This window comes from Psammomys obesus, unplaced genomic scaffold (assembly GCF_907164565.1).
Source record: "Psammomys obesus unplaced genomic scaffold, mPsaObe1.curated_primary_1811, whole genome shotgun sequence".
Lineage (NCBI taxonomy): Eukaryota > Metazoa > Chordata > Mammalia > Rodentia > Muridae > Psammomys > Psammomys obesus.
This window is the reverse complement of record NW_026591086.1, coordinates 58,492,418-58,520,269: the sequence shown is the minus strand read 5'-3', so window position 1 is coordinate 58,520,269 and position 27,852 is coordinate 58,492,418. Positions and strand designations below refer to the sequence as shown.

Here is a 27,852-nt window from a genome sequence, read left to right as displayed (position 1 = left end):
TTTCCATCTTGATGACAGCAATGTGGTACATTAGGGATCAGGTTTTCCTTTGGCATCAGGGCTAACAAGCTCCCAGGTTTCTTCCAAGGCCTGAGAGTGTGTGTGTGTGTGTGTGTGTGTGTGTGTGTGTACGCAATGGCTGCCCAGGAGCGCAGGATAAGCCTGCTTCCTGAGCATGCTCCTCTCTGCTTTGTGCGCTAACACTAGGCACTCATGTCCAGCGACTCGCACTAAATCCAAGGACAGGCCGAAGCAGACGTGCTGGCCTGTCTCCTGCCTGCCCACGCATCTCTGAGACAGTGAGATGACACTGAACGAGCAGGCAAACAAGCCAACACAGAAGCAAAGGTCAGCAGGCCGCAGAAGCCCTGGGCGAGTGCCTGAGGTGTGCCACTGAATGAGGTTAGTGTGCCTGCTCTGCGGGGCGTCCACGAGAGCAGAAGTGACCCAGACACCGGCGCCTCCTAGCACTCAGGCCTTTGCGCCGAGGCCAGCAGGAACTTACACTGTACGATGTGTGAGATCAGGAGCGCAGCGCTGGTGTCGCTGCACGTCAGCCGGCCCTGAGCCAAGTCCTGCTTCACCTGCAGAGCGAACAGGTACCTGCGAAGGTCAATGGAGACAAGTCATGCAGGGAACTGGTGCTTGGCCCCAACCAGGCTTCCTCCCGGCCACCGGTGAGGAGACAGCCTGCAGAAACTGCAGGGCAGTGCAGGGAACGGACTTAGAGCCGCAGGCTTTCATGGAGGACAGCCTCAAAAATACCTTGTATCAGAATGTATTGAAGGGGCCTCCAAAGCCACCTGTCACACCTTGACCCCAGCAAGAATGATTAAAACAAACTGAAGCAATGGAATTATGTTTATGAATTAATAAATTACAAATTGACAAAAACGTATGAGTCCACAGCGATTGAGGATTGGTGAAGAACAAAAAAAAATTAATATATCACATCCCACAAGCTCTGCATGAAACTCCTTGACTGGCATTAGCGGCATGAAGGTTATGGGAGAAACTGACCGGGTCCATCTGAAGCCTGCTGCACAGGAGGGAATCCAGGCCTGCTACCACAAACCTGGTCAAAGGCCAGGCCCGGGGATCACAGGTCCCAGAAGGGAAGCCACTACTGTTGTCTTGTTGAATGGGTGTGCCCCAAAAACACTTTCTAAATATTTGTGTTTATAGCCATGGCTCCTTTCAGCCTTGGCAGAGAGGCCCCTTTCTGCAGTGGGCAGCAATGCAGATTCATGGCTGGTCAAATGATGAAAGTAAGTGGCCACCGAGGACTCACCCCAATGGGAAGCCTATTTCATCCCCACCCCACGGCTTGCAGAACGACCAGCAGAAGGGTCGGAAGAAGCTACAGACAGAAGATGCGGAGGAGAGTGATGGCGTGCTGGCTTTCGGACTGGAAGTGTGGCTGTTCTAGTGAAGTCCCTGCGGCCACTGCTACCTGCACATGCCCAGGACAGCAAGTCCAGTCAGCACCTCAGCAGGCGGCACAACTGGACGCAGTGAGCCAACCCAAACTAACAAAGACATCCCCAGAGGACATGAGGTGGGAAGGGGACTGGCGGCGTCCACAGGGGCAGGCTGGGGTAGAAGTGCTCAAGACACGCTGGATACTCGAGTGAGACGGTCAAAGCATAGATGAGAGATATTCTAATAGCACTACACAATGGTGGTGGCTGAAGGCAAAGAGCTCCCAAGCAGAACTCAGTGACAGCAGAGTTAGACTTGACGGGGCCAGAAACTCCTCTCTCAACAACCTCCAAAGATCCACTCTGGCAGCGACAGTCAACTGGTTAAAAAAAAAAAAAATCATTTAGGAAGCTGGATGTTTAGAGAGAGGCTGAAAAGATATTTCCCAATGGAAGGGTCGGAGTGTCAAGACGAGCGCTGCTAGTGTCCTACATAACACAGCATTTACAGCAGATCCTGCTCAGCAATGTTTAATTGTAGCCACAGAGCCTTTGTGACAAATTTCTAGTTCTTAGGAATACACAAGCTTGGAAGAATAAGCAAAACACACCAAGGGGGGCATGAGTCAATCTAGGTGGCACGGCAGTCTCTAGTCCAAAACCAGCGTCCTGAAGAACTGAAGAACCGCAAGAACCATGCTGGACGAAGAGGCCCGGATGAGCACACACCAGCACAGCAGGCCCCCAGGCCCCAGTTTTCCTTCTCTTTGTTTTTTTGAGACAGGGTCTTACTATGTAGACTCGGATGGCCTGGCACTCACTTTGAAGGCCAGGCTGGCCTTGAACTCACAGAGATATGCCTGCCTCTGCCTCCCAAGTGCTGAGATCAAAGGCGTGTGCTGCCACACGCATGAGTCTGACTTTAGAAAACAGAAATAAGCAACAATCTGAGAAGGTTGGGAAATTTGAGTGTGGTGAAGGTTTTTTATAGAACATGAAAAAGTATAATTATATAAAAAATCAGAAAAGAGATCACGCTGATGTGAAACCCCATGGATGAACTATTTCCATGTCCTTAGTCTTTTTTTTTTAAAGATATATTTATTTATTATGTATACAATGTTGTGTTTTGCACGTATACCTGCACACCAGAAGAGGGCAACAGATTGTTGTGAGATGGTTGTGAGCCACCATATGGTTGCTGGGAATTGAACTCAGGACCTCTGGAAGAGCAGCCAGTGCTCTTAACCTCTGAGCCATCTCTTAAGCCCCATGTCCTTAGTCTTAATGAAATGTTCCTAACTTCCTATAGCGTACAGTTACTACCTTGTGAGACAAAAGCTTGCTTTATGGTATTTTCATAGCGTTGGACTGAGCTTCAGGTCTGGCTAGATGTGGAGGCTTGGATGTTTGCCCATTTGGTTCCCTGCTCATGGTGCTGCTGGGGAGGCAGCATGTCTCTGGGGTAGGCTATGGGGATTCAAAGACGCCCGGCTTTCCAAGTTTACACTTTTGGCCTCCTGCCTGTGCTTTAAGATGTGAGCTCTGAGCTTGCTGTTCAGTCACCACTGTCACCGGTAGCCTCTGCTCGGCCCTCACTGCCTCTAACTACCCGGAACTTCGGGCCCAAATAACATCTTCCGTAAGCTGCCTTGGTCCTGGTGATTTTTACACAGAAAAGTAACAGGTCCACCGGATCAGTCTCTGCCGCTGAGCCACACACTTGGCGCTGTGCTGCTTTCAATTCTAAAGAAGAGGCTGCTAACAGGACCAAGTGCAGGCTTCCAGGAACTAGCTGGGACCTCCGTGACCTCCGGGCTCACCAGGATGAGGGAGTATTCCGAACCCACAGCCACACAGACAACCTGGGGCTCTATTCTGTCGCTCTCTCATTCACACACAAAACAAGAGAGCAAGCAAACAAACTTCCAAATGATGTTAATGTGGAAGAGGGACCCGAGTGGTGCGCTGCCAGGGGTGGAGGTCGTTGAGAGCAGCCGGGAGGAATACTACGCAGGCATGAAGCCGTCCAGGGAGGGCAAGCCGTGCGGGAGTAACGCAACAATTCAATTAAAGAGATTGGCACTAAAAATGACAATAACCAAGCTTCTTTAATTGCTTAAGACATTTCACAATTAACAACTAAAAACAAAAACAAAAAATCAAAACAATGTGGCCATTATGTGGGCAGAAAATAAAGTCACAGCACGGGGGCTGGGAGCAGTGTCTGTCACGCTCCTTCCCCAGGATCCCGGCGGAGCTCCCACCATCTGCTGCCTGGCAGAAAGTCAAAGGTGAGGACAGCGGGGACCAGACACACGAACGGGGAGCTGTTCACGAGCAAGGCTCCTGGAGAGGGCTGGCCTCTTCTCTCTGGACCAGGCAGTGGTAACTGGCCCCTGAACCCAGGACTGCACAGAGTATGGCGTTAGTCCTGACCTACAGCACAGGTCACCTTCAAACAGTGAGGAGGTTCTGTTTTGAAAGCACTGCACTCTGAATAATTTATCACCTCAAACTCAAGGTACTGTGTCTACACAGCAGCGTTCTAAGACATAGGCCTTGCGTGGTAGCAGGAAGCCGTGGAAGTGCGCACGTGCGTGGCTGTGAGAACCTGCCACCTTCCGGCTCCATTTAGTCTCCGTTCCCAGCCCACATGGCATGAGAGACAGCTTCCTGGGATGACACCACGGCCGTTCCCCACCACGTGAGCAGAACACCCTGGCCGGTCCTGCTTCCAGAGACTTAGCCACACCTCCGGTCTGTAGGTGGAAGTAATTCCCACCGTGCCCACGGGAGCAGGGATAGCTCTCACTCAGCAGGCACTGGACGACAAGAGCAACACGGACACTTGTGATGGGAATGACCAAGGTCCACTGCTTCTGGGGACGGCAAGCCCAGACCACACAGCATCTCGCTGACTTGATTTACTTCATTTGGAAGGTCTTAATAGTCTTTCTGTTCTCACTAAGTGAAATTAAGTTAGTTTTCCTGCCAGGCAATGTGGACTTGTGTAAGCACTCCATAACACAGCTCTGGGAGAATCTGGTGACTGGGGACAGGAGCTGACCCTACTGAAGACAGACAGACACACAGACAAACTGGGAAAGAACAAGTGGCTGCATTCACCGGCACAAGAGAATTAATTCTGAGCTTTGCCAGAAGAAAAGCTGGGTGGGGTGAGAGATGGCACAGCGGTCAAGAGCAAGTGTCTCAAATCTCGCCACTGTGGCACTTCTGCTTACGCAGGAACCTGAGTGTGGGCTCGCCACACGGGTGACTGTGCTGGCTGTGAATGGGATTTATAGAAATCCCAGATTGGTTCTGTTCAACATCAAGCCAAAAGAATGGGAATTCTGGAAAGCATTTCTTAAAATATTGGTTCATGCAGAGAATCAAAAACAAAAGCAGAAAAAAACCTGCCACATTCATCTGCAGAGATCATCAGTCTTGCCAGGTAAGTTGGCAAATCACTCAAAACAAACAAACAAAAAACAAACAAACCCAGGCTTACTCAGCCTGGTAAGAAGATGCATGGAGCTTTAGAATAAAGATCAGAATGATAAAAACAACAAACCCCTGAAACTCAAAAGATAATGATACACTGAAATTAAAAAGACAAAATAATGGAAAAACAAGAATCTTTGATGGAGAACGAGATTCCTGCCTCTGACTTTCAAAATAGAAAAGGAGCCCAGTGCCAGGAGGGCAAGGTTTAGCTCAGCACTGTCCGCCCTAGTGGCTACTGGAGCACTGCAGGGGGACTGGGGGGTGGCTCCCGGGGTCACGTGACCTGGGTTCTCAGCCCTTGCTCATGCTCCTCTACCCAAAGTCCATCTCAGCTGATTTGCTGGTTCGCTGGTTCACGGGGGCTGGCGGCTTTGGCCTGCTCTGGGCACTTTCGAGTTGGGGTAGAATGGATGACCATTCACAAAACCTGAATTAGTGGGAAGGCCTTTGTTTACACTTCTTCTTCCACTTCTTCTTCGTGGAAATCCATGACACATATGTGGTGTCTTTCTTGAAGCAGCCATGTCACCGGTCACAGATGCTTCAGAGGGTACCTGGCCAGAGCCAGCCCTGACCTCCTGCCTCTCCCCATGCCCTTTAACCCTTGCTCTCCTGTCTTAGTAACCCCCCAAAGCCCCCATTTGGTTGCTCAAATCACCTAGGCGGCCCTCTGCTTTGCTAGGACTGCCTGTCACTCATCAGCATGCAGGGTCCTACAACCATCACACACTCCAAACATGGCTGCCTCCCTTCCCTTCTGCTGCTGCCCTCTGCTCTCTGATCAAAGCAGCACAGAGACCTGCTTGCTCCCTGGTCCCAGGAGAAGCCAGCCCCCACCCCAGCATCATCCAAGGGAAAGCTAGGTTTCTTGCTAGGATGTTTCTCCACCTAGAGCTATTCACCCTGGCATCCCTGCCTCTCTGGCTCCTTCAAGGTCTGAAGGCCCAGTCTTTGTTCCTGTGTGTGGGTGTCTGTGCGTGCATGTGTGTGCCGTGGTGTGAGGCTACCCAGCAAAGCCAGAAGAGGAGCTGTCCGGAGCTGGAGTTGCAGGTAGCTGTGAGCTGCCCAGTGTGTGCTGGGAACTGACCCAGATCCTCTGAAGTATTTTTGCAGAATTCAGAATCAGTTTCACGAAAGAGACCCTAAAACTGGCTTGGGTTATAACAGATGGACAGAAGTCATGGCACTGACAAGGTTTAAAGCCACCTCACGCCATAATCAATTATAAAGAGACCAGGTGCAGGAAAGACATAGTCTCTTCCATATTTGTCAGAGCAAATGGAAGAGAAAGGGGTGACACCGCCAAGTACCGAGGACACTGGTCAAACACTCTGGCGATGGCCGGTTAGAAGTCAGTGTCTGCTGTCCCTCCACCAGGGCAGGGAGCGCCCACCTCCACACAGCATGGAGCGTGCCCATCTTCCTCCACACAGGGCAGGGAGCGCACCCGGCTGGCAGCACTAACCTGGTGAGCTCTTCTCGGAGCTGCGTGTGGTCGGGCGGGAAGAATTTCACCACAAACTTAACAACGACATGCTTCGGCCCTGAAAGGAACAACAATCAATGAGGTGTGTACTGTGTGTCCAAGGTCACTGAGAAAGCCTTTGTGAGGCTCCTTACTGTCACTCAGGGGTTCCCAGAGGCCAGCCACCACCACCCAGAACGGTCACTGCTGCCAACTCAGCGACAGCCATCAGCCAGCAGTCCCCGTTTCCCCTGGGTTGTTAACCAGGCAGCTGTAGGTAGGTGTTTGGTCTGCTATTTGCTTCCAAGACAGGGTTTCTCTGTGTAGCCTTGGCTGGCCAGGAACTTGCTCTGTTGACCAGACTGGCCTGGAACTCAGAGATTCTCCTGCCTCTGCCTCCAAAGTGCTGGGATTAAAGGCGTGCACTGCCGCTACTGTTACTGGCTTTACTCTGGGGTGTTTGTTGTTTTTAAAGATGGATAGATTATCTATCTGTCTGTCTGTCTGTCTACCTACCTACCTACCTACCTATCATCTGTCTGTCTATCTAGTGCTTGGTGTTTTGCCCGCATGTGTCTGTGCAAGGCTGCCTCGGGGTGAGGAAAGCTGGTTCTGCATAGTGCAGGCACTCTCCCAGCTCCAGGATCTTAACAATAGTGTTTACCACCACTAGAATACGCCCTTTTTCTCTGATTTTTGGAACATGCTCCTGCACACCCATGCCCGTGTACACACACACACACACACACACACACACACACACACCCATACACACAACCACAAACACTAGATTTCAGGACATAATGTTTGTGATCACACGTTTAGGTTTAGAAAGGAAAAGATAGAGCAGTGTACTCTAAAATACAGACATTGGCTGTGCACAAAAAGTTCTGAGATAAAGACAAGCATGCAGGCTGAGAGACATTCAGTGGTTAGCACGCTGGCTGCTCTAATGGAGGACCTGGGTTCAGTTCCCAGCACCCACACGGCGGCTCAGGACTCACTTTACCCGGAGGACCTAGCGCCCTCTTCTGGCCTGTCCGGCACTGCACACAGGTGCTGCACAGACACCTAAAGGCAAAACACTTTGACACACGTTTCTTTTTCAAGTCGGAGTACAGCAATGCCGAAGCTAAGCGTGCTGAGACATTCCCAACCTGAACCTAAACATTAGGGGAAATGCAGGCACAGCTGTAAGAACCCAAGGCCAGGGAGCACAGGGAGTATGCACGGTGCCTCCAGCACAGCGGGAAGGAGGGGGCACAGCGCAGGGGGAGGGAGGGGGCACAGCGCATGGGGAGGGAGGGGGCACAGCGCAGGGGGAGGGAGGGGGCACAGCACATGGGGAGGGAGGGGCACAGCGCAGGGGGAGGGAGCGGGCACACAGAGGGGAGGGAGGGGGCACAGCACATGGGGAGGGAGCGGGCACAGCACATGGGGAGGGAGCGGGCACACAGAGGGGAGGGAGGTGGGAACACAGGGAGAGGGAGTGGGCACAACACATGGGGAGGGAGCGGGCACAGTGCAGGGGGAAGGAGGGGGCACAGCACATGGGGAGGGAGCAGGCACGGCACAGGGGGAGGGAGAAGGGCAAGAGAGAACCCTTCTGCATCAGTCGCTGGCTGAGCAGTGGTTGCAGGGCAACCATGTGGGGACAAGGGACACAGACCCAGAGCCCACCGCATCTCCACACTCAGGAGGCTGCTCACTCCAAAGGGACCCAAAGGGAGGAAGATGCCAAGTGATAGCCGTGTCACAGCTCGGGAGGCTGTGCCACCCACCACAGGGCCTCCTGAACACAATCTTCTGGATTCCCGGAGCGAAGCATGGACTCTAGGCCCAGAGTGGGCGCTAGGCAAGCCCGGGCTGCTCTCAACAGGGCGTGCCCACCTGCCTTCCTATATCTCGGGAGCAAAGGCCTCACAGGATTTACTGGGGGTCAGTGCTGAATGGAGACTGGAACTCAGCCTCAACTGCGGAGGGCGCAAACACGCTACCGATGTCTGTAACCCACAGCAACTGCCAAGCCTAAGGTGTTTCTTAAGGAGAGGAAGGTGAGCGGGCCATTGGTGAGCTTCAGGAGCAACGTGCTCCAGGCGCATCGGCTTGAGTCTGGGCCACACGGGGCAACTGCAAGACCACAGCTTTATCTCTGAGCAGAGGGAAGGTAAGCTCAAGGGCCAGGAGCAAAGAGCAAGCTTCCTCCTGCCTGCTGTTTGCCCAGGCCCTCTCCATCTCCTCTTTCTAATATGCAGGCTGGATTCACATCAGAGCTCCACTTGACCATCAGACAGACAGACAGACACATACCGACACGTACAGATGTGCACACACACACACATGCAAACAGGAAAACACACAAACATCATACACACACAAACACACACTCTCACACTTACAGTTGAGCACTTTCTCCTCGGACAATGTTAGCATTCTAATTTCACAGGCTCTGAAGACGGAAATTAGAAAATCTCCAGTCTATCTCGTGAACAGGCCTGCACCCTTCCCCGGAGAACACGGCAGTAAAAGCAGCAAGCAGCACGGAGCACACCGCTCACACCTCCCGGTCTGGTGGCAGCCATTACTCATTGATCATGATTTCCCAAGCGAGGTCCTGAATACCTCGCTTATATCACATATGAAACTGGGGGAAGGTACATGTTTTAATAGTCTGTGGATTAGTGAGCGATGGCAAGCTGTCACGGGGAACAGGAAATCTGTATCTCTCTGTTTCATGTCACAGTCAGGAAGACACTCCGCATGAAAGTCAACCGCCCGGCTCTCCACTGTGAGCGTGAAGGTGTACTTACTTCGAATCTGTTTCACAATGGGCTTCAGGAGATCCAGCCACACCTGAGGAGGGAAAAGAGCAAACGGAGACGTAACTCCAGTGGAAAACGTGCAAGGACTTCCAGACTGTCTGAAGCTACTGTCATGGAAATATTTTGGAGACTCTGAGGGTGGGAGCATTTAATAATGGCTTACTTTAAACTGCTACCTCCTTTTAATTTGTTATTTCCTTACTTCCTGTGCCTGGGGATTTTGTCTGACAGCACTTGTCAGCTGTGCTCCTAGAAACCAGGAGAGGGCGCTGGATCCCGCAGGCTGGAGCTGTAGATGGTTGAGAGACACCAGATGCATGCTGGGTACTAAGCCTACTGAGCCCAGGTTCTCTGAAGGGCACCATCGCTCCAGCTCTGCTGACTCCTTTTACAGAATGAATTCTAATCTGCAGATACTATGCTTGAACATGACAGTTAGAACCTTTTTTTAAGGGGCTGGAGAGATGGCTCAGTGGTTAGAGCATAGGCTGCTCTTCTGGAGGACCCAGGTTCAGTCTCCAGCACCCACATGGCCACTCCCAACTGCCTGTCACTCCTGTCCCAGGGGTCCGGCACCTTCTGGACTGTGCATACATGAATGTGGCACACTTAGACACATTTGGGCAGAACACGGCTATACACGTGCCATACAGGTAAGCCACCCTCTCCCATTCCAGATGCAGCGTTAACCGCAGTGGACCTCAGAGCCCACAACAGCTTGTTCAGCACATGCGAAAGCTCAGGACAGAGCAAAAGTGTTCAAATCAAGAAATGAGAGAATTCGGGTTGCTGAGGTGCCTTGGGAGCTGAGCGCTTCAGGGGACGCAGGTTCAGTCCCCAGCGGCCTGTCAGGGAACTCACACCCAGCCCAGGGCTCTCGTGTGCCTAACCTCCCTGGGCACCTGTACTATGTGCACACAGCCACCTGCAGACACACATACACAGATCAAAAATAATAAAAACGGACATGTTTAAAAGCTGAGGTTTCCTGCTCTTCCTTGTGTTTTTATAATATTTACCCGTTCAGAAAATATTAACAAATGATCACGAGGCTACTGGCTGAGTAAGAAACAGGCGTGCTTCTGAGAAAAATGAAGCCGATATATGGTGATATATGCACAACAGAAAGTTCTTGAGTCAGGAGAGGGGAGTATTTACAGAGTCCCACACACGGGAGGCTACTGACCAGCATACATAGCGATCCCCTCAGGAGAGGGGAGTATTTACAGAGTCCCACACACGGGAGGCTACTGACCAGCATACATGCTACCGCATACATAGCATGCCTCACATGCTACCTGGGTTAGCCACCCCTCACAGCAAGCCAGAGGGACCCTGTTACCCAGGAGAGACACCGGGCCATGAGTGCTGCACACTCTCCCAGGTACCCAGCTAGAAGCCACAGAGGCAGGCTGACCTGGGCCCACACCCCAAGTCCCAGCCCCCTGCAGAGTTCTAATTGGAGAAGAAACACCGGCCTTACTAGTAAAACCTAAGGATGTAAGAACCTTGGATGTGAGGACCATGGATGTGAGGACCATGGATGACGTGAGGACCATGGATGATGTGAGGACCATGGATGACGTGAGGACCATGGATGATATGAGGACCATGGATGATGTGAGGACCATGGATGTGAGGACCATGGATGTGAGGACCATGGATGATATGAGGACCATGGATGTGAGGACCATGGATGTGAGGACCATGGATGATATGAGGACCATGGATGTGAGGACCATGGATGTGAGGACCATGGATGTGAGGACCATGGATGATGTGAGGACCATGGGTGATATGAGGACCATGGATGATATGAGGACCATGGATAATACGAGGACTATGGATGTGAGGACTATGGATGTGAGGAGCTAGGGATGTGAGGACCATGGATGTGAGGGCCCTGGATGTGAAGATCTCGGGATGCAGAGCTCGGAATGAGAGGGTGCATCTGCTGGCCACTCCTTTGGAATCTGCTGTGTTGACTCCACACCATGGAGCCCTGAGCGTGACCTCTGATTCCCGCCTTAGGCAGTCTGAGCTGCTGTAATAAAAATGCCACAGGCTGAGCGGCTTCTACACAACAGAACCTGCTATCTCGTAATTCTCGAGGTAGGAGTCCGAGATCAAGGAGCCGGCAAATCCACAACCCCAAGAGCACCCGAGTCCTGGTCCATGCTCTCCTTTACATTGTACCCTCACATGGAAGGAGAGGTTCAGCCCAGCTCCCTCCGTCTAGTCCCTCTGTCTCCCTGTGAGAGAGCTCTGTGTGGCCTGGGGCTCTCTGTGAGAGCAGAGATCCGCCTTGTCTGGACTGCTAGGACTAAAGGCGTGTGCCACCACACCAGACGCCTCTGACCTCCTTTAAATGGACCCTAACCATTCACCAAGCTGCTCTGCCCACATGAGTGAAGCACCGCTCTAAGGCCCTGCCTCCTAACACTGCTGCCTTGTGGCTCACTCAGGACGTCACATAGCAGCTCTGCAGGCACACAAACACACACAGGCACACACACGCCAGGAGCAGAAAGGAAGGGAGGACGGTGTGCTGCAAACCTGGCAGTGATGTGTTTCCAGGGGGAGCAGCACGAGAGCTGTCAGTTCAAACCAGAGGAGAGTGCCAGCATGTCTGGGAGCCCAGAAGCCAGTGGGCTTGAGGGGATGTGAGCTTTATTGAGTGTCTCTGCCGGCAAGAGAACTGGAGGTAGGGATGAGGCCTGTGTTTAAGCCAGAGAGACTCAGGTGAGACTCCTACGACCAAGGGCTCAACACCCAGGCAAGAGAAGCTGGCAGCCTCCGGGGGCATGAAGGAAGACGCCTGGGACACTTCGTGGACCACAAAGAACAGTTCATCTACTGTGAGAGAGGAGGACGGGTAAAGGCAGACCCAGGGAGGTGACATTTCTCAGGGTGTGGGTCAGAGGACCCCAGACTCAGGGGTGAAGGATGGTGTGAGAGAGCTCGAGTTACCCAGGGAGCTCTCTGAAGGTCCTCTGTGGCTGCACTGAGGACGCCGACCAAGGGCCCCCTTGCCGCACACTGTGTGTTTTCAGAGACCAGGCCCAAAGTCCTGCAAAGGGCAGACTTACCGTGTGCCAACTTCACCAACTGTTTCTAAGCACCCCTCCTCTGTTTCTGGCATTTCTCTAAGCAGCAAACACAAGCGATGGCTTGAGCCAAACCTTGCATGTGGCTTTACAGCACACGGCCTGGGAACATGAGAGCCATCTAAGGCAGTCAGGCGTGGGCTGCAGAGCCCGCCATGCACCACACCAGGCATCAATCACACCCCAGCTGAGGTAGCGCAGGGAGAGGTGCCCAGCCAGCCTGACACGCGACAGATGAGGGGGATGGCCTTGCCTATGGTGTAGGACTGAGCACCAGGGACTGGACGAGCCTGAAGCAGCCAGAAGAGAAGCAAAGCATGGTCAGTGATGTCCCACCCAGTGAGCTGGACTCGACCACCAGACAGGTTCTGGAGCCCAGGTGGGGCTGAGGCCAGCTCAAGCCAACCAGCTCAGCTGGGCTTCCCACTCCATGCTGGGCGACATTGGGCTTCTCACTCCTACCCAAGTGGCCCTCTCTGAAATTGGCACTGCTGACCCCTGGCTTGTCTGCAAGCCACCAGGACTCAGCGGGAGAGATGGTGGTTCCAACCAGAGTGGACTTCGGGCCACCACACTCCAGCCTGTGGACTCGGGGACGCCCGGAGTTAAAGCCCTGCTGCTCCAGTGTATCCAGGCTGTGTGCCATGGCCAGGCCGGAGGGCTTTAAACAACGAATATTTCCTCGAAGCTCTAGAGTGGCAAAGTGCAAGCAGGTTTGTGTCCTCGGCTTGCAGGTGGCTAACGCCACACTGTGACCTTCTGTTTCACACCGTTTCTCCTTGGAAGGCCCATAAGTCTGACTGGATCAGTGTCCTCAACTCAGTCACTTTTAAACAGTTATGTACTTACTTTGTTTTCTGTGCACTGGTGTTGCCCACCTGCATGTCTGTGTGAGGGTGTCAGATCACCTGGAACTGGAGTCACAGACACCTGTGAGCTGTCGTGTAGGTGCTGGAAACTGAGGCCAGGACCTCTGGAAGACACGGTGTTCTTAACCGCTGAGCCGTCGTCCTGCCTGACTCAGTCACTTTTTTTTTTTATTATCTTCTTTTTTTTTGTTGTTTTTTTTTCTTTTTATTATTATTATTAATTACACTTTATTCATTTTGTATCCCCCCATAAGCCCCTCCCTCCTCCCCTCCTGATCCCACCCTCCCTCCCCCTTCTTCACGCATGCCCCTCCCCAAGTCCACTGATAGGGGAGGTCCTCCTCTCCTTCCTTCTGATCTTAGTCTATCAGATCACATCAGGAATGGCTGCATTGTCTTCTTCTGTGGCCTGGTAAGGCTGCTCCCCCCTCAGGGGGAGGTGATCAAAGAGCAGGCCAATCAGTTTATGTCAGAGGCAGTCCCTCTTCCCATCACTATGTAAGCCACTTGGACACTAAACTGCCAGGTCGGGCCTGGTTAGTACTTGGATGGGAGACTCAGTCAATTTTTAAAGATGATTCTCAAGTCCTCCTGCCATGCCGAGGCTGCAGAGCTGGGGCAGCAGCGTGCAAAATCACTAAGGCTGTTTCACAGCTCCCCAGCCCACCTTCCCTGGAGTGCCACAGTCCAGGCAGCCGCAACTTCTCCTCTCGGGGGGCCCTTCCCACTTTGCAAAGTGTGCTCTGAAAGACTGTTCTGTGGTGAGAAGTGCTTTCACACTCAGGTATCAAAGGTGAGGCAAGATGAAGCGAGGCACACCACCTTCCCTGCCAGGGTCTTCTTAGGCAACAGGAGCAGTTTAAGTTCTTAGTTAAGTGGGCAAGGAAGAGACAAGTATTTGTGCCTGCTGTGCACAAGGCCTAGCACCTCACTTAATATTCTTAACAGCAAGGTTACTCTGTACAAGCTTGGCGTGTGTGCACATGCATTCATGTTCGTGTAAGTGTGTGTGTGTGTGTGTGTGTGTGTGTGTGTGTGTGTGTGTGTGTGTATGTATGTATGTGTGGCTCATGTTCAAATGTCTGCCTTTTCTGCAACATAAAAGGCTTTCCTCCGGAAGGTCATGACTCAACACTTCATCTCTCCTCCTGGATGGTCATCCTGTGTTGTGTACATATGTATATGAACACACACACACACACACACACACACACACACACACACACACACACGGAAGTGCACATGGAGACCAGAGACCAACATCAGTTGTCGTTATCTCCTCTATCAGTCTCCAGGTTTGTCTGTCACGGAAGGAACCAGGAGCTCACCAATTTGTGCAGAGTGACTGATCCCAGTGAGTTCTAAGAACCTGCTGCTCCCCTAGCTCCACCCCAACTCGGAGCTGGAGTTACTGACATGTCCAGCTGCTCCCGCTTCTACACAGGTGCTGGGGACCCAAACTCAGGTCTTCATGCTTGAGTGACGAGTGCTTTACAATCCAGTCCCTCCTCTGCCTTTTTTTTTTTTTTTTAAGATTTTATTTATTTTGTATACAATATTCTGCCTGCATATAAACCTGCACACCAGAAGAGGGCACCAGATCTCACTATAGATGCTTGTGGGCCACCATGTGGTTGCTGGGAATTGAACTCAAGACCTTTGGAAGAACAGCCAGTGCTCTTAACCTCTGATCCACCTCTCCAGCCCCCTTCTCTGCCTTTTACTTAGTACTCTCCATGCTAAAAAGAAAACACACACAAATGACAACAACCCCTCTTCTTGTCTGAAACACTTGTTTAAAAATCGAAATTGTGGCCAGGTGTGGCATACACTCTAACCCCAGCACTTATGGGGGCAGAGGCAGGCGGAGCTCTGAGTTTGAGGCCAGCCTGGTCTACAAAGAGAGTCCAGGACAGCCAGGGCTACACAGAGAAACCCTGTCTCGAGAAAACAGAACAAGACCAGACAGGGAGAGAGAGAAACTGCACACAGCCATAAACTCCACCATCAACTGCAGCACAGGGCGCGCATTCTACTGAATACAACATAGGACACAGATAAAGTCTGTGTTATGACGACTCATCCAGTGTCTGGGACTCACTGACACATGTTCGGGCGCTAATCTGCGAGATCCCCAGAGCACAGCACGACGAAGCGGAGAGATCCCCAAACAGAGGCGGAAGAGGCACCGCACCCAGCATCCTTTTGCACGTCACACACCTCAGCAGTTTGTGCCACCACAGGGCGAGCATCCCTGCCAACGGTCTGCCGAAACAGAGTCTAGCCGGGGCTGTGACTGTATCTGGCTACGCCCATTCCGTTTATTTTGGCTAGAAGAGTACCCAGACACAGCACCCAGCACTGACCTGTGAAAGGACAACGGAGCATACTTGGCCTACAGGGTACAGAGTGTCTTTACACTAACTTACAAGAAAGTAAAACAGACAAGCAGATCTGCAAGCTGAAGCCTGGTCCATCATGGCACAGGCTCCACCTGGGCAGCCGGGTACCACACCTATCCAAACAGGCCGGCCTCCTCCAGATCCCCACAAAAGGAAGTCTTAAAACAATGGCGAGGTGTAACATGCACAGCCGTGTCTGAGTGTGTGTGGGTTACCTGGCTGGACGGAGTCCTTAAGGCCGAGATTCCTAGTTTTTAGTTAACTAATGTGTCGAGGTGCGGGGACTCCAGGCCTGAGTGCACTGCACCCCCCTTAAGATAACCCCCCAGAAACCAGATCAACCTGGTAAGATGGGTCAGCCACAGGCCTCGGCCACGGTGCTCAGGTTCACCCACCTGTAAGTAACTTGTTAACTGCCTTTACCTTTACCTTTTAAAACATGGACTTGAAAACATGGATACAATGGCTATTTTTTAATGGTGGGGAAGCCTAAGCAAGACTTGGGCCCTCTCAGCAAATTCTCAAGTGTGTAAAACTGGCGTGCAGACAGCCTCAGCACTGGGACCTGCTTGTCACTCGGGACCACCTGCTGGCATGGGCCGTTCCACGCTGCCGTGGTGACAGCCTACTCTCCCCCCTGGCACAGCACACGCTCTGGGTGTCCTTGTCCCCTGATATTCTTAGTCCATATACGTGGCATGCCCCTCACGGCCCCATCTCGCCTCAGATCCCGCCCCAGGGAAGAAGCAAGATGAGGGCCGGGACCGGTCCTGAGTAAAGGACGGCCAGAGGGACGCCTGTCACGCCAAATGACTGCAGTGTCCACTTAAACCCCATCATGAGCACACTTGCCACAGGCAGCGTTTTCTCCCAGCTAGAAGGGACGCGGGAAATGAGTGGCAAAGGGTCAAGCTTTTCCCATGGTACCCATACTGACTTATAAGAAATCAGACCGGCTCACCGTGGCCAGAAGCAATGTCACTTTACAGAGTGGTGGGCTAGCCTGAGGGGCTTCTGAGTCACCATCCCAGGACAGACTCCAGGAAAGCTAAGCGCCTTCAACGTGCCTGGTGGGCCCTGGCTACCAGGCCTCGCCTTCAGGCTTCTGTGTGCACTATTAGCAGAAATCACCTTCTATCAGCCTCAGGCCTGTGCACCAGTCTGCTAGCACATTAACTACAAGGTCAAGATCACCAGCACTTCTGCCACAGAAGACCTAGTACACGTTTTAAGCTGATAAACAGACTCTCTGCCCCGCAGAGAGATCCTTCTGGACCAGAGGGCGCAGGACGCACACTCACTATGGACACAGCGACGGCCTCTGCTGACAAAGTACAGGACAAATCTAAGAGTACAGCCCAACTGACCATTTATTACCATTTGCCTCTTTACAACCTTGGGAAACACGTCTTAGGCTACAGAAGCCTTTGCTTTCCTGTCTAGGAAAAACCACACTCTAGGCCAGGGGTGTGCTTCAGTGGCAGAGAGTCTACATAGCATGGGCTTAGCCCTGGCTTTGAGTTAAGGGGTGGAAGAGAGACAAGGAGGGGAGGACGGTGCTTGACTTGAACATTTAAAACAATGAGAAGAAAGGTAAAGGCTGGGTAGGAACTCAAACTGCCTGAATTCACACCTTCTCACCCAGAGTTGAAAGCCACGGTGCTAGTCTGGTGGGAACTCTGTATCTCATGCATCGTACACAGGAAACTGGGCGGAGCTAACCAAGGCAGCCTCAGGATGGGCCAGGTGTGCGCACAGCCTTCCAAAGGGAGCCAGGCCGAGGTAACATCACAGCTGGGCATCAGGGTGGCGCACGCCCATGCTCCTTGAGGGAGCACACAGAGCAGCCCAGATGGGGACGCAACTCACACACCCAGCAGACAAGTAAAGAGGGGGCACAGCCAGGACCCCATGTGGGCACCACTGTTCACTGACATGGTCCCTTTAACACTGCAGGTGGTGTGAAATCAGCTCCCAGGCTGGTACTGACAGGGAGGAAAACAGACAGGACAGAATGAGGCCAGGATTCCAGCTCCCCTCTACCACTTCCGACCAGAGTGCCTGTTTGAAGGCAGCCTAACTTCCCAAGCCCAAGCTCCAAAACTAGAGCAAGAGACTGGTGAACTGCCGAGCGCAAAGCTGAGTGGCCAGGCGTGTTCGCCACTCCTCAGATAGGTACTCGTGAACTGCTGCTCCTGCCTTCTCGAAGGCCTGTCAGCACAGGGCCGAACTAGCCCTCCGGCTGCTTAGAGCGGGTCCATCTGTGGCTGCTCAGGGGAAGACATACAACGCTCTGCCCTGAAGTAGCTGAACCGGGGGTCTGGGGACCTGCTCACTTGCTACCGCCGAGCTACAGCCCAGTCTCAAGTTTCTATTTCCATTTCACATGAAGGCAGCACTGTCTCTTTGGGTCATCACTGACAGTTTTTCTCTGTTTGCGTAGTTGTACATGTTTTAAAGGACTGTCTCGGGTCCTAACAAGCAAGCTTATCAGCGCCTGAAAGGGTCCTGAGAACCAGCACAGAGAAGCCCTGATGGTTACACAGGAGGACACTGGATTTGAAGCCAGCAATGGCTGGAGGGAACCTTGTCCTGCCCCCCTAAGTGACAGCCCAGGCACCAGGCACCAGTTGCTTGCAGAATCTCGGGCTCCCTCAACTGCCAAGTGCCAGCCCTGGCCTCCGCTGCCAAGAGGCAGCTGTGGTTGGGCAGGCCTCCACCACGCCTGGGAGCGGGGCAGCCACTGGAGAGCGAATCCGTTTGCGCAGGCTGGGCAGAAAGGACAAGCCGGCGTGTCTTCCCGTGTCGGGAAAGCCAGTCTGCAGCAGAAAATGAGCTTATGAACCACCGCTCCAACCGGCCTACATGGTGACTGTGTTCCCTGGCCCCTTGTCTGGGGATAGACACCCCTCGTGAGTGGCGGCTCTGCCTGTTGCTACCTGAAGCTCATGCTTCTTGCACATGCACAGCTCAGGGGCCCCTCAGAACTATCGGGGAGTCAGGGATTTGCCAGGTGGCAGGTCTGTGGCCACTTGCCACACCAGAGAAAGGGCCCGGGCAGAGAAAGCTACAGTTATGGTGCCTACCGGAAAATGACAGCATGGGCTGAGGGTAAAGTTTGCATGGCCTCGTGTATGAACGGCCCTAAACACCACCGCAAACAAACAAAAACAACAGAGAAACGTAGGGATAAGGTCAGAACACTGGCAGTGGAAGTGAGCGCAGAGCCGTCACCTCCTCACCTTAGCATCATGGCTCCGCAGCCAGCGTCTCCCCTCGCCCACCTCTCCCGGGGGCACACTCTCCCTGGACCTTGACTTTGCCGGTTCCCTCTCACCCATCTGCTCCACCTCTGCTCCCACATCTTCACCCGCTGATCTTATCTGAGTTTCAACTGATGCTCAAAATCACAGTAATCTTGACTCAGGTTTCTGCTCACGGCTCTTTCCTACGTACCAGGAAGTTCATCCTCAGCCCTGCCTATTACACACGTCCACCGGCATGCCCACTGGTACGACACGGCACAGGTCAGAACAGACTTGAAACCTGTTAGGCTACAAAGGCGCAATCCAGGCCAGCCTGAGCCTTTCTGCCCGCTTCTACCTGATGCCCCTCACAGCGCAGCCCGCTTTAATCCCTAGTGCTCACCCACCATGCCCCAGGCTCCCCGCCACACGAATGCAGCAGATCTCAACAGCTTTCCTGAGCCCAAATATCCTACTCCAATCAGACGCAGTGGCCTTCCTGATCCAGGGGTCAAGTCAGGCCCCATGCAGCCTCAAGTGCACCAGGGCACTGAGCTTGGCTGGACTCAGGGGAGATGCTGTCAAATACACAGTATGTGTGATCTGACAACCAGGCATGAGAAAAAATGACCATATGAGAATCACTTTTTCATAGTTACTGACGTGAGTCACAAACTAAAACAGTAATGCTTTGGATAGAAACATATAAACAGAACACATCATAAAATTAACGCCTCCCAATTCATTTGATCCTCTGTAAAACTACAGAACAGCCAGAGTAGCCTACGTGGCAGCAGGAGGGATGCCTGGAGAAGAGCACTGGCTGCTCTGGCAAAGGACCCGGGTTGGATTCTCAGCTCAGAACTGTCTGTACACAGAAGTTCATGCATCTAAACACCTACAGACCAGCTCTCACACTGTGTATTGTGAGCCTTTGGGGTCACCTATCAGATATACTGAAGATCAGATATTTATGTTAGATTCTTTTTTTAATAATTTATTTTATTTTATTTTCTGTGCATTAGTATGAAGGTGTCAGATCCCTTGGAATTGGGGGCATAGACAGTTGTGAGCTGCCATGTGGGTGCTGGGAATTGAACCCGGGTCCTTTGGAAGAGCAGACAGTATTCTTAACCACTGAGCCATCTCTCCAGCCCCCTTATGTTAGATTCTTAACATCAGCAAAATTACAGTTATGATATGATAATGAAAATTATGATATGATAATGAAATATTTTATGGTTGGGGCCACCACAACGTGAGGAGCTATATTAAAGGGTCACAGCATTAGGAAGGTTGAGAGCCGCTGCCTACATACATTAAATAAAAAACTAAATAAAATACTGTATGTTGAGTCAGGCTTTACGGCCCATGTCTGTAAATCTAGAATTCAGAAAGTGGTGGCCGAAGGATCAGGAGTTACAGACCAGTCCCAGCTACATAGCAAGTCTGAGGCTAGCCTAAGCTACATGAGAGTCTTATCTCATAAAATAAAAACAAAAAACTGTTGCTCATATTCTACAAAACAGCACGCACACAGAAATCCCCTGACAGGTGAGGCTGGCAGCTGACACCTTTAATCCCAGCAGTTGGGAGATAGCAGCAGGCATCTGTAAGTACGAAGCCAGGCCAGTCTATACAACAAGTTCTAGGCTAGCCAGGGCTACAGAATAAGACCCTGCCTCAAAAACACAAACCAAACAACAACAACAACAACAACAACAAAAATCCCCCCCAAAATAGGAATTCTTGGCCATCTGTACCTTACTTATCTTCCAACTTCTTCCTCCATTTCCCGCTAAAACCCCCCTGTTCTGCTTTTCCTTGCAGGCCCCAGAATAATCTACTGGTTTTCTGGTCTTTGTATCAGGCATGTTCTAACCAGCTCTTACTAGTCCTGGAACTCTTGTTTTGTACTACCTGGGAAGCATTTCCTGAACACAAAGTGTAGTGGAATTTTAATCCAGCAACATGGCTGCTCTGGTAAGGGCAGATCCAAACACATTCCAGGTCTATGTATTCCAGCTAGAATGCAAGACACCTCCTGAATTACAGTATGATCTGGCTGGAATGCAGACATACCCTTAGTACACACCTTTAATCCCAAACAATGAAGGTAAGGTTAGCTTACAGAAGGAAGCAGCCATGTTTGAAAGTGATGTCTAACTGAGTGGCAGACAAAGTGATGAATGAGAGAAAGATTTGACAGAATAGGATACACTCAACTCTAACAAAAACACAACAGGAAAAGAGAGGCTACTTAAGAGCAGCTCAGAGAGAGAGGAGAAAGGTTTTATTAAGAGTTTTTTGTTTGTTTGTCTGTCTTTAAACAGGGACAGTATTATAGAGACAGGTTGCAGAGAGAACAAGCTAGACACAGGTGAGACAGAATGAGTGAGAGAATGAGGAGCCAGAAGATTAAAACATATTGCCAGAATTAGTGTGAGGCCAGTCAGAGCAATTAGTGAGAAGCCAAGAGAAGCCAGTGTGAATCAGTGAGTTTGGAATGTTTAGGCTAGAACAGCTGAGTTGAACCAGACAGTGAGAGTTCAGAAAGAGCTAGAAAGGCTTGGGAAGGCTCTCATCTCATCTGCTCATCTGAGGAAATAAAAACATTTACAACAAAGGCTGCTTATTGTCACACTCCTCCAGAACACCCTGGCTCCATGAAGACCCGACACACGCCCTGTACTGTCCTCCAGCTCAAGCCTGACAGCTCCTAGCTTACAGGTTCTCTGTATCTTCACCTGGTATCTCCAGAATAGTGATGAGTCCTCTGTGCTTACTGTGCTGGCTAGGAAAGGCTATGGAGCAATGCTGCCAATCAGCTTACTGCCTAAACTGGCAGCAAATAACAGAAACCAGCCTTTAAAATCGGCCATCAGCAAAGGTCAGAGAACAGGGGCTCTAAGTTTGGGGTTCAAAATGGTTGTGCCTTTTAGACACACAGTCTGACATGTTCTGCACACTTTCAAATGGCTGAGCTTATCCACCGGGCGGTGCTGCATCTTCGGCTTTGAACTCCGGAACCCCGTACAGAGTATGTTTACTCCAGAGTCGTCTGTGATTGACAAGGAAAACGGAGAATCCGCAGTGCACCACTCACAGCACACACCGCATGGGCGCAACCGCGAGAAACCAGGGAAGAGGACTCCCGTGACAGCAAAGGGCTCCCTTGGTGCACACACTCACAGACATCCACCCAGAACACAGGCGGCTGTGTAGTTCCGTGGCAACACAGCTGCTGGAGCGGAAGGCAGGGCGGCGCGAGGCGTGCAGGCCCCACCTCCTTAGGCAGCGCTCTCTGGCAAGTGCAGATTACCTTTACGTGTATTTTGAGCATGTGAATACATTCAAACACACGTATATAAATAACCAGATATAGACTTACAATACCCATGAGGGCTTTCTGGGTGCTGTCCTCCTATTTACTTCCATATAGCCTCAGAGAGATGGCGACCCCCCGACACCCGGAAATGAACACACGGAAGCAGCAGCACTGAGCCGGTGCCCTCGCCTCACCTACCATGATTTTCTTGTGGTCCGGGAACTCCAGGCCGAAGTAGTCGCCCTCCACGAGGTTGAGGTGGCTGCACACGGCGTCCAGCAGTGCCTTCCCTGGAGCGCGTTGCTGTGGACAGAAAGAAAGAGCTGGAGTGACAGGAGTCCCCGCTGGAGGCTGCCAGGCGCACAAACCACACCGCTCGTGATCCCTGAGTCGGTGGGACGCGCCACCACCCACCCTGTGGCATGCTGGGTGGCTGTGTCTGTGCCCTCTGATGCCAGGCTTGGCGAGAAAGCCACTTTCTCCCTGCTCCAATCCCAGGCTCAGCACCATCCCTTTTCTAACATCAAACTGAGTTGCTGTGTAGCCCGGCGTGGCCTTGAACACACAATCCTCTTGGCCGTGGAGAGCGAGGGCGGCAGGCGCTGGCATCTGTTTGTGAGAGCAGCTCTGGACTGGCTGCACACAGAGCAGGGAGCTGTGTTTCTCTCCCTGCCACACTCGGCTGTTGGCTGGGCGGGGGAGGTGGCTAAGCGGGAGAAAGGGCCTGCCACCAAGCTGTCAACTGGCCTGAGTTCAATTCCCAGGTCTCCACGGTGGACCACTCACAACCACGTGCTGCCTTGCTTTCTCTTTGCAGCTCCGTGGGTTCCTAAGATCTGGCTGGAAGTGGAATCAAACCCACACACAGCAAACCCCGGGAGGCGAATGTTCCAAAGTCACGGCTTCACATCTGCATTTCCCTCCACCACACACGCGACAGTCCAGGAGCCAAGTGACTCACACTGATACTGAATGACTGGCTGAATGACAGGGAGGGCCGAGAGCTGACAGCTACAATGAGTGTGCCCACTAGCCTGTCCACGCACGGCCACAGGGGCCAATAAACACGGTCAGTTGTCAGCTGTGTGCTCTGCACTAACAGACACTTTATGGCCCCACAGCTGCCACCACAGCAGCCTGGAAGACACCACGGCTACCTGCGGGTGTTCCGTGTCTCCTGAGGGTGATCTCGGCTCACTGGGCTGTGTCGGGTGTGTGTGTGTGTCACACAGAGCCATTTCACATGCACAGATGGCAGGAGCGCGATGCGACCACCAGAAATCACCCTCTGCCTTATCAAATGCATGCCCAAGCCCACCCACGATTACCCGGAGAAAGAGACGGGAGAGAGGAGCATGGACGTGGGCCGCTAGCCCTGCTTCCTGTCACTGTGGCACCACAGTCTGCCGCCTCCGCTCTACGGCGTGCACACAGGCATTTCCAGCAGGCCGACGGTGGGGATAATGACACCCTTGTGCCACTCCTGGGTTCCAGGGAGTAAGAAGCTACACCATCAGCTCTTCTGGAACCTTCTTTCCGTCTGTAACTCCAGAGACTCCAAAGACTTTAACAAAAACATTATTTTAAAAATGGGCCATGGGGGGAGGGGGATGGAGAGATGGCTCAGTGGTTAAGAGCACTCACTGCTCTTCTGAAGGTCTGGAGTTCAAGTCCTAGCGCCCACATGGTAGCTCACAACTGTCTGATGCTGTCTCCTCATCTACAGATGTACAAAGTGCCCAAATATATACATACACACATACGTAAATACATACATACATACACACACACACATAAAATGGGCCACAGAGTACGGTGTTGTGGAAGAGTTCCTATACCACACAGTATTTTAATTAATTTATTTATTACGTATACAGTGTTCTGTCTGTGTGTACACCTGCAGGCCAGAAGAGGGCACCAGATCTTATTATAGATGGTTGTGAGCCACCATGTGGTTGCTGGGAATTGAACTCAGGACCTCTGGAAGAACAGCCGCTGCTCTCACCCTCTGAGCCATCTCTCCAGCCATACAGCATGTTTTAAAGGAGCCTGCAGTGTAGACTTACAAGCCCAGAATGCTCTGCCTGTTTTAGGACCAATTATCTGTGCAGCTGGCAGGCACTCATATTTCCCAAAGAATTCCTGGAACTAAGGGAATCTGGTAACTTCAGCTCGATTCACAGAGCCTGAGAACGAAACCCCACAGTTCCACACTAGAATGTCAAACAAGCAGAGAAACCATTATACAACGGGCATCTCTATGGAGCAAGGTATCAGACTAAATATGTCTTAAGAGGGGGTGGAGGGTTACTACAGAAGCCAAGCCCTTCACTGACTCAGCAAGGCTCCCTGTGCACACTAACTTCCTGCCCTAAACCAGGCCCTGAGCCTCACCTCAGCCTTGCAGATGCCACCTACGTCCTGTCACAGGGCAGCACCGAATAACTGACTGGGCTGGGTCGTAATAGTGACAAGCTGGACCTCAGTCCACAGAAAGGTTCGGAAAGTTTACTCCTGCGTTCACATTTCCTTAAAATGCATCTTCGGCACTGGCTGTTATTTGACACTCGGACTTTCTGTAGCTGCTTCCTGGCTTCCATCTCCAGGAGGCCAACTGGGCAGCAGTGTGGGCTCCCTGTGAATTCTGCACACCCAGCACGGAATGAGAACATTTCTAATGGCTTAAAGACTCAGAGCATGATGGTTTCACAACCCAATGGCCCTCTGATGTCCTCTGGGAACTCACCACTAACATTCCAACGGGAAGCAGGACCCTGGAGCCTAAAACACCTCCGGTGACAACCCGGAATACACTCAGAGACTCTGGGTTGGGGAAAACCATGCTGAGGAGAAGGCCAAGGCCATGAAGCGGCTGGCATACAGCACACAGGCCTGTGCTGAAGCCCTGAACCCACGTCAAAGCTGGCCGTGACAGCTCTCCAGGAACACCAAGGGGGACCCTCCGAGCTCACTCTAGCCAATCGTGAGCTCTAGGGTCAGTGAGAGACAGTTTCAGACTGCAAAAGAGTGTGAGAGAAAGAAATCCACACTCATGCACACACACACACACACACACACACACACACACACACACACACACACCTATAAATAGTCCAATCTCAGTAATGGGCCAGGGTGTAGCTTAGTTGGTAAATGGCTTGTCTAGCATGCAAAAGGCCCTCAAAGCAATCCCCAATCCTGCACAAACTAGGTGTGTGCTTGGAATTCCAGTACTTGGGGGGAGATAGAGTAAAAAAAGCCCTAAGTTCAAGGTTCCCTTCAACTACACAGGGCGTGGAGGCCAGCCTGGGCTACATGAGACACTCCCCCTAAATAAGCAGATAAGGTGTATGTGTGTGTCTGGGTGGTGCCGACAACAGTATCAGTCAAGGAGGAAGGCCACAAAGATCGGGAAGAAACATCCAGAAAGCTATCTTCTAAGAGCGGTCTGCATGTCAGGTGAAAATCCACACATGGCAGCAGTGACTGAATGTGACAGTGGTTTGCTATGGACATTTTATTTTTTAATTTTATTATACATGATTTTATGTCTACGTCTGTGTGCACGTGCCTGCCTGGTGCCCGTGGAAGCCGGAGGCGGGTACAGGCTCCCCCATAACTGAATTACACATGGCCACAGGTCACCATGTGGATGCTGGGAACTGAACCCAGGTCCTGAAAGAGCAGGAAACGTTCTTCACCACTGAGCATCTCTCCAGCCCCACTGGTGTTCCCTCCAGTATCCCACGTGTTTGTTCTTTCACACGTCTCTAAGGCTCCTATGGCTTATAGATATCTGAATCTGGCCACCCCACATTCAGTATTTGTTTGTTTGTTTGCTTGCTTGCTTATTCATTTGTTTGTCTGTTTGAAACAGGGTTTCTTTTTATAGCCCTGACTGTCTGGGAACTCGCTCTGTAGACCAGGCTGGCCTCGAACTCACAAAAATCTGCCTGGCTTGGTATTCTTGATAAAATATTCTAGAAGCATTTTCCTCATGAGAGGTCAAAGCGTAACTATCATGCTTCATTCTGGAGAACAAACTGATAATAAATGAAGCCACATAATCAATCTCTTGCTTTTTTCTCATCGACTACTCTTAGTTAACCTCTGAGAACGTCTGCGTCTTCATCTACTGCACAAACAGCTGGCGGCCTCCAGTGTCCCTGTCGCCTTTCTCTGGGCCCTAGAAAATCACATTAGGGGAGCGTACATGGGGAAGAAGGCCTCCAGGCGCAGGTTCTCAGGCCCAGTCCTCGGACGGAAACCTGGTCTCAGGCGCTTTGCTCTCCTGCGCCTCAAACTATTCCTGTGTGTTCAGGTTTCCAGACAGTCTTACATGAGGACATTTCTTCCATTTTCCAAAAGACCAACGTTTTGTGGTTGAAGGACAGAGCCTCTCCTTTCCTTACCTTCCCAAAGAGCCAAATAAATGGCTCTCCTACTTGAGGAAGCTTTCGGGAATTACCTCACACACAGAAATCTGTAAACTGTAACGTCTGACCAGGCTTACAAAATTCCCATCCGCTTGGGTTTCAGAAAGCCATTACTGGAGCACTTTCCCCTTTCCCCCCTCCCCTGCTTGGGTTTAGTGTAACCATGGCAACCAGGGCACACTCACCCAACAAAGGTATGGCTTCTCTCAAGACTCACCTCCTCTTCCTACCAGAAACAAGACACCTTCACCCTCAGGGCGTTACACCACACCCTGGACTTCCATGAAACTGGCGTTTCCAGATGGGGACACAGCTATAATAAACACAATAGCCTGAGAAGGCCAAAATACACTTAAAGGAGCGTCAGAGCAGGCGCTATGCTCTGCACAGGGTGATTCCCTACGGCCCTGAGACAGACAGACCAATCACAACAAATGGCGAGGACTACGTGGTTTGTTCCAGGACAGTGAGGGACTGTCTGAAAACCTAAGGTGGGCAGAGCCTAAGGAATGGGGCGTGAGGTTGTCCCTTAGCTACATATGTATACCCACACTTAGGTACGTACACGCACACACACTCATACACACCATACTCACACACATACACAAATCATACTCACTCATACACACTATCTTATACACACACACATCAGTCCACGTGTGCAGAATGTCAGAAAACAGAGTACTTGGCTGCTCTCTCTGAGGGCAGAGTGAGACTAGAATATCCAGGGAAGTGTAAAGAAAGCACCTAAACGGATCCTGACGGACGGAGAGTTTCCCAGGTGACCACACAATACGCAATGTGTGTGTCAGCACAAGGAACACATCTGGCGTCACACAGCAGAAATGACAATTCTGACGTGGGTGGTCATGGTTTCCAGGGGCCAGGAGTGTCCTCAGAGCAGCCGGCTCTGGAGGTGATGGACAGCCCTGCCAAGCACCTGCTCCGCCTGGGGAGCACCCGGCTTCGGTCCCCAGGGCCTCAGAAACGCCAAGTGCAGCGTCACCTGTCATCCCGGCCTCACCAGCCATCACTGAGTGCCACACCCAGCCTGAGCCCATCTTAGGATGGAAAGAAAGATGCCCAGTGGCATGTACACACCCGCGTATAGAAATGAACATATACTAGACACACAAATCAATTTAAAATCCGTAAAGAAAAGGCGGCTCCGGGCGCTGGCGCTCTGGTAAGTGGTGGCCCTAGTGAACACGCTCACTCAGCATTAGCACACCCCAAACACAACCACG

General features: G+C 51.8%; 1 protein-coding gene across 4 annotated transcripts in view; it reads right to left on the bottom strand.

The window, feature by feature from the left end:
• The window catches only part of Farp1 (FERM, ARH/RhoGEF and pleckstrin domain protein 1), a 192,855-nt gene that overhangs the window by 45,498 nt on the left and 119,505 nt on the right, over positions 1-27,852 (bottom strand). For all 4 annotated transcript variants that reach the window (XM_055609581.1, XM_055609582.1, XM_055609580.1 and 1 more), the window contains exons 3-6: positions 22,368-22,472; positions 9,207-9,249; positions 6,397-6,475; positions 506-603 (exon numbers count right to left, since the gene is read on the bottom strand). In XM_055609581.1, the coding sequence (XP_055465556.1) occupies positions 506-603; positions 6,397-6,475; positions 9,207-9,249; positions 22,368-22,472 (325 nt within the window). The remainder of the gene's footprint in view (positions 1-505; positions 604-6,396; positions 6,476-9,206; positions 9,250-22,367; positions 22,473-27,852) is intronic.